The following is a 10,149-nucleotide window of genomic DNA, read 5'->3' as shown; positions in this document are numbered from 1 at the left end:
AAATACGGGACAGTTGGCGACCCAACTTGGACGTGGAGAGGATGTATCTACTAGTGTGATAGTCTAGGACCAGAGGGCACAGCCTCAGAATAAAAGGACATACCTTTAGAAATGAGATGAGGAGGAATTTCTTAAGTCAGAGGGTGGTGAATCTGTGAATGCTGCTTATAACTTATGACCTTATGCTTTTGGGAAACTCATGATTTTACGCCCAATGTTATCCATTTTATTGCTCGTTTCCTTCCCCACCAACCCGCTTGTCAAGTTTCATATCGGGTTGTCTTTATAAACTCACACTCCAACCTCTCCAGTCGGCCCTTCACAGTGAGCCGGTGCATCAAGGTCAGAGATGAAATAAACAGCATCCCTCAGTTTAGACGGAGATTACACTGGGGATCCGATGGTGCAGTATATGGAATTAATGTTCTCTTGGTTGCCACAGCTATGGATGAGAAGCTGGTTGTAGTACTGAGCACCTGGTGACACCTCCCCTGCATCAGGCACCTGCAAAATATATAGAAACATAGAAACAGAAGGGAGACACAAAATGCTGGAGTAACTCAGCGGGTCAGGCAGCGTCTCTGGAGAGAAGGAATGGGTGACGTTTCGGGTCGAGACCCTTCTTCAGACTGATGTCGGGGGAGGGGGTGGGACCCATTCCTTCTCTGCAGAGACGCTGCTTGACTTGCTGAGTTACTCCAGTATTTTGTGTTTACCTTCGATTTTAACCACCATCTGCAGTTTTCTTCCTAGAAACATTAAAAATAGGTGCAGGAGTAGGCCATTCGGCCCGTCGAGCCAGCACCACACATCCAATCCCCTGGACCAGGGCTAATTTAAACACTCAACTATAAGTTCAACAAACATGATGGAATTAAACACTTAGTTTTGACAGAAATACCCAGCACTGATTTGAAAGCTCGTAATGCCTTCATTCAGCACACAAACATGTAGAATTAGTTCCGATTTAAAAATTTGCTCCACGAATAACAAGATTAATTCCGACTCACATTGGCTTGTCCTTGTTCGGCTTGGGCCCTGTCCTCTGCAAAATGAAAGAACAACATTTTAGCCTCATTCCTGGCGAATAACAATGTCTAAAACAGATTTCATTCTCATTCACCTCCACTCTCATTCTGAGAGAGAGGGAGAGAGTGAAGAACGTCTTGGTTGTAAATTTGTCCGAGTCGTGTGGTCGCGAGTTCACGTCTCACAGAAGAATCTGAAGCATCAAATGTAAACTGAAGCCCCATGCATTACTGAGAGAGCGGTACTCAGGAGCTCAGTGGTGGAGATTTGGAGGAGGTGATTTTTCAGATAGGATTTTAACAAAGTCTGCCCTGTTTGCCCTTGCTGAATACAAAGTACTTTACTATGGGTACTTGACTGTACGGAGTTTGTACGTTCTCCCCGTGACCGCGTGGGTTTTCTCCGGGTGCTCTGGTTTCCTCACACACTCCAAAGACTTACAGGTTTGTAGGTTAATTGGCTTGGAATCAATGTAAATTGTCCCGAATGCGTGTAGGATAGTGTTAATGTGCGGAGATCGCTGGTCGGCGTGGACTCTGTGAGCCGCAGGGCCTGTTTCTGCGCTGTGTCTCTAAAACTAATCTAAATTACAGCAAAAGTAGCTCACTGATATTAAACGCCGGAGGTTGTGAAATATTCTGCTCCATGACCGTTCTCCTCTCTCTCTCTCTCGCTTCAACTAGCCAAGTGCAGGAGGGGTGACTACAATGAACGATCATCCCCAGGGCTTTCAATTACAAGGGTCATTTGTAGACAGCACCATTCATACCATTGCCCTCAGCCAAAGTGAGGCAAAGAAATAGAAACAAAACAAATTAAGAAGCAGTGAGTGAAACAAGTCCAAAGGCTCTGAAAAAAAATCACATTCGGCTAGTCAGAAATTTCTTCTTGTGCACCATTCGTTTAGAAGCAAATCCCATTAACGTCAAGATAAAAGAGACTGAAGTTGCTGGAACAGAGAACAAAACAGAACAATGGAAGAACTCAGCGCGTCAAGCAGCAATTGTGAGACAAATGGTGGACAAAAGTGAACAATTGGGATTGGGACCTTGCACCTGTACTGGGGGGGGGGGGGGGGGGGGCAGTGGGATGAAAGTGGGCAGGTTATAGGTTATGTCAGAGAAAGGGTCTCGACCCAAAATGTCACCTATCCATTTTGGGTGACATTTCAGGTGTGGACCCTTCTTCAGAGTCTTAAAAAGATGTAATTCAGTATCCATGGCCATGAACCTGCTAGACAGTTGCAAACAAAAACAACCTGGTCCACCAAGGAAGGATATGGTGCACATTCACCTGTCCTGGCTGAATTACTTCAGACCCACAGCAGTGCATTTGGCTCCAAAATATCAATCAAGCCACTCATTTGCATTAGATCTGGTCTGGTGTCTCTGGAGCTTCCTCACCCCTGTTTGGAACCGACAGTCCACCCGGTTCCCGCCAGAAAAGAGAGCACAATTAGCAGCATGAGGGTGGTGGTAAGGGCATAGACAAGCATACATCCTTCCTCTTATGTGGACACAAAATGCTGGAGTAACTCAGCGGGTCAGGCAGCATCTCTGGACAGAAGGAATGAGAGAAGGTCTCGACCCGAAACGTCACCGATTCCTTCTCTCCAAAGATGCTGCCTGACCCACTGAGTTACTCCAGCATTTTGTGTCTACCTTCGATTTAAACCAGCATCTGCAGTTTTTTTTCCTACACGTCCTTCCTCTTGTTTCTGCTTTGCAAGGGGTTTGACTCTTTGATGACTTCCATGGGCAATCTATATGGAAACCCAAACGAGGATGAGTAACCAAGTTGGGACATTGACTGGAGCTGGCGAGGTCGTCTGCTGAAGCTGCTGGTTCAGTGGGGGAAGGATGCTGCCAGCTCGTTCATTGCCCTCTGAAGCTGCTGCTGCTGCGGTCGCTCTCAGTGACGGGCCTGTCATGCTTCACGGCCTTACCCCTTTGTCGTCCTTTGTACTTGACTACGAAGATAACCGCCAGGAACCCGACCGTGCAAAGTATTGCCAGAGTGCTGCCTAGAATGCAGCCTAGTCCTTGACATAATGGAGGCCAGCATTCCTGGAAATGTTCTTCTGCAAATTAGGAAACAAGCAAAATCACAAACTGTCACCATGCTGAAACTCTGAAGGTAGTACACTGTTCACTCCCTCCTCTGCATGAGGCATTGGCTTCACTGAACACGGCTCCATAACTCCCAATGGCATTGAGCTGAGGAAAGTGCTCCGCACAGGATCGGACGCAGTACAATCATAATCATACTTTAGTAGCCAGGTATGTTTTGCAACATACGAGGAATTTGTTTTGCCGTACAGTAACACCAATAAAAAGCAACAAAACACACAAAATACATTTTACCATGAACATCCATCACAGTGACTCCTCCACTGTGATGGAAGGTGAAGTTCAATCTCTCCCCTATTTTGTTCTCCCGTGGTCAGAGGGGCCTCGAGCCTTCCGTAGACAGGACACTCTCGACCCCCTTAGCCGGTGGTCAAGCCCTCCGTGTCGGGGCGATCAAGCCCCCACATCGGGGGGGGGGATCTCAGCTCCCCGCGCTGAGCGATCTACCCCGAGTCGAGGCTAGTCGAACCTTCTGCATCTGAATGCTGCCTGGATTAGAGGGCTTCAGCTGTAAGGCAGCAACTCTACCGCCGCGCCACCGTGACCACCCTAGGGCTGGGAGTGATAGAGTGAAAGGTGCCCTATAATAAAAAGGTATGGTTTTCCTCCTTACCCGAGATCCACTGCTGTCTTTCCACGCTGTTGACAGGGTTTTGGACAAGGCAGGTGTAAACTCCGCAGGCTGAGCGGGTCAGGTTGGCGATCCTTAAACTCTGGCGGCCAGTTGACACACGGATGTTGCTGTCCTTTATCCAGGAGAACTGTGGGTCGGAGCCATTCTCAACTGTGCAGTTCATGGACACTGTCGGATAGGGGCCGTTTTCGGTCTGCACCGTAATGCTGGGCTGTGAGACTGGAACTAAAGCAAAGGTACAGTCCACATGAGGCAGGGTTCACCAGAACCTTGTGGGTGGAGGACGCAGCGAACTGATGTACTCACATCTGTGGTGATTACTTTTAGATGCCATCATTTATGCCCAAATGAGGATGAAGAAGAGCCTCGACCCAAAACATTACCCATCCTTTTTCTCCAGCGATGCTGCCTGACCCGCTGAGTTACTCCAGCACTTTATGTCTTCGCCCAGGATAAGAAACCTCTGAGTTCCTCGATGTGCTGGAGTAACTCAGCCAGTCAGACAGCATCTCTGGAGAACATACTGTAGACAGGTGACATTTCGGGTCAGGACATTTCAGATTGAAGAATGGTCCTGACCAGAAACATTAGCCCAATCTATGCTCTCCAGAGATGCTGTCTGACCTGCTGAGAGATGTTGTGTTACTCCAGCACATTGTGTATTGTTGTGTAAAAACCAGCACCTGTGTTAAACTAAGAAACCTATTATTCATTCCCCTGATTTTAACCATGGATCTGGGGAGAAAAATCAATGAAGGTCGTAGTAAATGGGAAAGGCACAGAACGATGGCCTAACATTTGGTGAGGAGTCAGAGGAATTACTGACCAGATCTGGGCCCCATCTCTCAGTTGGAAATCCAAATCTCGGCCAGCTTCAGAGTGGGGAAACCAATCTCCCAGCCCCTCTCAGTGGGGAAATTAGCCGAGGGCCTCCCACATTCTTGGGAAAGTGGGCATCTGTGATGCTGCATTACCGGGAGCTGTTTGGAATCATTACCAGGATTCAAAGGGAAAAAGAGTTTGTCTTGGTAAAGGTTTTACAGATCAATGGGCACCACGAGAGGATCTCAGAAAGCACGATGGATGTCTGGTTGTGAACATTACTTCTGCGATTAAATGTGGGATTGAAAGGCGCGGACAATTTTAGTCCATGTCATCAAGGAAGATTAAACGCCCTCACCTTCACCGAGCTAGAATTGCATACAAAACGTTATGGACTGACCCAGCACTGTCAGGTGGATGTAAGAAACGACTTCTGCTCCAGATTCCAATGACTCTATCAAGATGTATTGGCCTTCGTCCTGCTGGCTCAGTAGGTGAATGACGAGTGAGTTGTTTTCCGCGATGTAGGTCATACGCTCCTTGAACTTGGGGAAGACATCTGTCGACAAGGGTGGCGAGTGGTGGACTATCACCTGTGCTCCTAACTTCCAGCTAATGGTCTGCACTGGGCTTGAACCATTCACCCTCTTCACTGTTAGGCGGATGGGTTGATGCAGGAAGCCAGTCACTAGCTGTGTGTTCCCAGACATCGAGAGGGAATTAACTGCATATTAAAGCACAAAAAAAGCAACAGATATGAGGGAATTGAGTCTGAAGAACGGTCTCGACCCGAAACGTCACCCATTCCTTCTATTTATCCCATTTACACCTCGCGCTGCCTCGGCAAGGCCAGCAGCATAATCAAGGACGAGACGCACCCCGGCCACTCCCTCTTCTCCCCTCTCCCATCGGGCAAAAGGTATAGAAGTGTGCAAACGCACACCTCCAGATTCAGGGACAGTTTCTTCCCAGCTGTTATCAGGCAACTGAACCATCCCACCACAACCAGAGAGCAGTGCTGAACTACTATCTACCTCTTTGATGACCCTCGGACTATCCTTGATCGGACTTTGCTGGCTTTACCTTGCACTAAACGTTATTCCCTTATTCTGTATCTATACACTGTAAATGGATCGATTGTAATCGTGTATTGTCTTTCTCCTGACTGGTTAGCACGCAACAAAAGCTTTTCACTGTACCTCGTTACACGTGACAGTAAACTAAATGAAACTAAATTAAATGAAACTATCCAGAGATGCTGCCTGTCCGGCTGAGTTACTCCAGTATATTGTGCCTATCTTCTGAGGAAATTGATGCTTAGGTAAAAGTTCAGCCTTAATCTCATTGGATGGCGGAGCAGATATGAGGGCACAAATGGCCTTGCCCTGCCTCTGCTTCCCATGTTTTCAGGGTACGTATGGCTTAGTGTGTGAGTTGCAGCCACCCTTCATCCCAGCGCATGTTAGAACGTGTGATATTTGTTCAAGCCCACCCTGTACAACAGATCCACAAACCCAGCCTCTGGGGATTTACACTGCAGGGTCAGTTTTCGTCCATTCAAACTCCATTCATTATTTGTGATGACAAGGCTGGTATTTATTGCCCACCCCAAAGCAGTCTTTAGAAGTTCATGCTGATAAATTCATAAGTTAAAGAAGCAGAATTAGGCCATTTGACCCATCAAGTCTACTCCGCCATTCAATCGTGGCAGGTCTATCTTTCTCTCTCAATCACATTCTCCTGCCTTCTCCTCATGGAACTAGTGTACGGGTGGTCGTTGGTCGGCCTGGTCCCGATGGGCCGAAGGGCCCGTTTCCACCCTGCATCTCTGAACAAAACTAAACTAAAATTATTCCTCCTCCACCACATTATCATCCTCATTGTCTACATCAATCGGTGAACAAACTGGGGGAAATCTATCCGACAAGGGATTTGAGTGAATTGTGCTCAAATGAACTCGGGTGAAGTAGCCCTTACCTTTCTGCAGCAGGCCAAACAGCAGGAGCAAGTATAAAGTCAAATATCCCTTTGAATACTGCATGGCTCTGATGGTTTCAGCAAGACTTCCCCAGGATAATTTGCACGTCTAATTGGACGAATTCCTAATCAAACTGAGAAAACCTGTCATAAGTTAATAAAAATTATAAATAAATTAGTAAAATTAAAAGTCGAACACGCCGGAATTTCTGAGCAGGTTAGATATTGCGTAGAAAAAACAAGTAGACATTTAGCTCTCGTGAGAGCCATCTCACATTTCATACACCTACAGAATTTTACTTTTGCAGCAGTGGTTTAGTCTTGAGTGGACGGCACCGTGCAGATCAGCATGAGAATAGACAATAGGTGCAGGAGGAGGCCATTCGGCCCTTCGAGCCAGCACCGCCATTCAATGTGATCATGGCTGATCATTCTCAATCAGTACCCCGTTCCTGCCTTCTCCCCACACCCCCTGACTCCGCTATCCTTAAGAGCTCTATCTAGCTCTCTCTTGAATGCATTCAGAGAATTGGCCTCCACTGCCTTCTGAGGCAGAGAATTCCACAGATTCACAACTCTCAGACTGAAAAAGTTTTTCCTCATCTCCGTTCTAAATGGCCTACCCCTTATTCTTAAACTGTGGCCCCTTGTTCTGGACTCCCCCAACATTGGGAACATGTTTCCTGCCTCTAACGTGTCCAACCCCTTAATAATCTTATATGTTTCGATAAGATCTCCTCTCATTCTTCTAAATTCTATTTTTACTGACATCACATTCCCCCCTCCTCCACACCACCCAACCACAGTTTCATATTCTATTGATCTATCTTTGCTCATGTACTTCACTATCTAAATCACTTTTCAATTTGCTGATGTCTTCTTTGCAATTTACTTTCTTATCTACCTTTATGTTATCAGCAAAGTTAGCAAACATTTCTTGGAAGCTTTCATCCATTTAAATTATTTATATAAATAATGAAAGTACAGACCACTACAGCACGCCACTTGTTAAGTTTTGATAGGAAAAAAAACATTTATGACTACTTGTATTTTGTTTTCCATTATCCAGCCAATTTTCCATTCACAAATACCTGCTACGCCATAAGCTTTAATTTTTTTGTAATAACGTTTGACACAGCAAACCTTTAACATATTCCCCTTGATGTGCGCCATTTTGGTCTCCTTCCTTTTGTCATTAAAGAAATTACACTTGCTATTTCTCAATCTGATGGAACCTTCCCAAAATCCAAGAAATTTTAAAAAATTAAAAAATCAACGCAAATAATTATCTCACTAGACACAACTTTTAAGATTTGGTGATGAGGTCTCTTGGGACACATATATTTGTCAGTCCACAGTTAATTCAGTGCCGCTGTCCTGATGAGAGTAATGTTTCAGAGTTCCTACAGTGATAATGCCTTCTAATTCCTCATTTACAACAACTGCATTCCCTCTACAGCATGTGTAGGCAAGAAAACTGCAGATGCTGGTTTAAATCGAAGGTAGACTCAAAATGCTGGAGTAACAGCGGGTCAGGCAGCATCTCGGGAGAGAAGGAATGGGTGACGTTTCGGGTCGAGACCCTTCTTCAGTCTGAAGAAGGGTCTCGACCCGAAACGTCACCCACTCCTTCTCTCCAGAGATGCTGCCTGACCCGCTGAGTTACTCCAGCATTTTGTGTCTATCCTCTGCAGCATGTTTTACAAGATGGACAACACAGTTTGATGCTAAGGTTGCTGTATAAATTAGCTTCATCTTGAAAATAAATTTCTATTTAGAAACAAAAGACTGTTTTAAGAACTAAAAGGACTATTTTTAAAAGAACTATTTTAAATTCAGTAATTCCAAACGTTACTTTCTAAAATTGTATAATACTGAAATCTCTCTTTAAACACACTCCTTTTATAATCATGAAGGACTGTAAAACTAAACATATATTGGCTATCCCTAATTGATTTAAACTTAGCAATCTGCTGAGATATTTCGTCGAGTAGTCGAACCACGCAGTGGAGACACAAAACCCAGACGGAGATAAGGTGGTGGATTTTGTGTCTTCATTTTGTTGTTACTAAAGCTGGTCTCGTAATTCTAGACTATAATTAATTAAACGTTATACAGGATTTGCCAGCTGCCATATCAGGATCTGAGCTTATTTCTCTAGATCATCAGTCCAGTAACTCAACCCGTCGTTTCTCCACTGGCCCACGCTCCATTAGCACTCAACTAAGTATTAATACTATCTATATCTCTCGTATCCCTCTCCCCTGACTCTCAGTCTGAAGAACGGTCTCGACCCGAAATGTCACCTATTCTTTTTCTGCAGAGATGCTGTCTGACCCGCTGAGTTACTCCAGCTTTTTGTGTCTATCTTAAGTATTAGTCAAACTGTTTTCTAGACAGGGTACTTAACCATGGGTGGCATTGCAGTTGTGTTCGATCCTCTTCACATCCAACGTATATGAACGTGGAATCTCTAGATAAAGGCATTATGAGTTAGTGATCCATCACATACTGTCCAATTCCAGCACTCCATCTTCTCAATTAATTCACGCATCGTGACCTTCAACTTCCCGTTCTATTTATAACTACTACACCATCTGAGTGGTGGCTTTGCTTATCGGTGGACCTTGCCTTGTCTTAATCTCTTTTTATCTCCCCTTTTTCCCTAGCTCACCACCGAGCCATTCTGAATCTTGGCAATCGATCTATCAGAGAAGACGCCTGCTAACACGCTTTGCACAAAACTTTCATTAGTACATTCTGTATCTTTAAACACATCCATGCACAGACCACCCTGCTTTGTGAGGCAAGGAAATTAAACCGCTAAGATCATATGTATACATCCTGTCTCAAAGTGCCATTACTCTTACAGGCTTCCAATCTGTGGTTTTTCTTATTATGCCAAAATCAGCAACATGCTGAGTAATCAAAAGCATGGAACTCTCACTAAACGCAATGCCTTTCCTTGACTAACACTTACCTGCAACTTCGTATTTCCCTCAGCTCCACTCTCTGCTTTATTCCTCAAATCCATTCACTCGTCTAACTTTTCAATCGCATTCTCTCCACATTTCTCATCTGCCTCACCCACCTACCTTCCACATTTCTCAATCCACCCACCCACCCACCCACCCACCCACCCAAGCCTCGTGCCACTTACCAAACTTCTCAGTGCATCCTTCAAATCTCACCACACAGCACAGCTAGAGTTGCCATCGCAAACCTGTGAACCACAACTCCACAGATGAAAAGTCAATGGGCTGCAACATTACTTGTTTTGTCCTCTCCAAGACGCTGCCTGACCTACTTTCTAATCAATTTCTATTGTGATCAAGCTTCCAACCTTTGCAATACTTTGTTTTTGGTCTCAGTACTTTTCACAAATATTGGGGATCAAATGCGCAACGTATTTGTTTTACCTCTCCCAACTCTTGTCATGCAAATACCAATTCAAAAGTGATTTCCTGAACAAAAGTATGAACTGGACAGAGATTGCGTGCATTTCTAGGGCAGAGCAGTTATGAAAGACTATTTCCTGTGGGTTCTTACATGACTAAT

The 10,149-nt window shown here is 45.1% G+C and overlaps 1 protein-coding gene across 1 annotated transcript; it reads right to left on the bottom strand.

Moving 5' to 3' along the window:
• Positions 1–366: 366 nt before the first annotated feature.
• LOC144608628 (hepatic and glial cell adhesion molecule-like) lies at positions 367–9,625 on the bottom strand. The gene is made up of 7 exons (XM_078426601.1): positions 9,572–9,625; positions 6,592–6,700; positions 5,015–5,338; positions 3,772–4,017; positions 2,975–3,109; positions 1,011–1,045; positions 367–504 (listed from the first exon to the last, which is right to left on the bottom strand). Exons 1-7 carry the CDS (start codon positions 9,623–9,625, stop codon positions 385–387), a joined length of 1,023 nt encoding a protein of 340 aa, XP_078282727.1. The 3' UTR covers positions 367–384.
• Between the last annotated feature and the right edge of the window lie 524 nt (positions 9,626–10,149).

Source organism: Rhinoraja longicauda, chromosome 32, assembly GCF_053455715.1.
Source record: "Rhinoraja longicauda isolate Sanriku21f chromosome 32, sRhiLon1.1, whole genome shotgun sequence".
Lineage (NCBI taxonomy): Eukaryota > Metazoa > Chordata > Chondrichthyes > Rajiformes > Arhynchobatidae > Rhinoraja > Rhinoraja longicauda.
This window is presented reverse-complemented; position numbering and strand designations above follow the sequence as displayed.

What these genes read in the sequence shown, in the direction of transcription:
- LOC144608628 (XM_078426601.1), bottom strand. Translation starts at nt 9,625, where the DNA reads ATGGATTTGAGGAATAAAGCAGAGAGTGGAGCTGAGGGAAATACGAAG. An exon ending in GTTTGGCCTGCTGCAGAAAG is followed by an intron (nt 5,339 to 6,591) that starts GTAAGGGCTACT and finishes TTTAATATGCAG; the next exon opens with TTAATTCCCTCTCGATGTCT. An exon ending in CCGAACAAGGACAAGCCAAT is followed by an intron (nt 505 to 1,010) that starts GTGAGTCGGAAT and finishes TATATTTTGCAG; the next exon opens with GTGCCTGATGCAGGGGAGGT.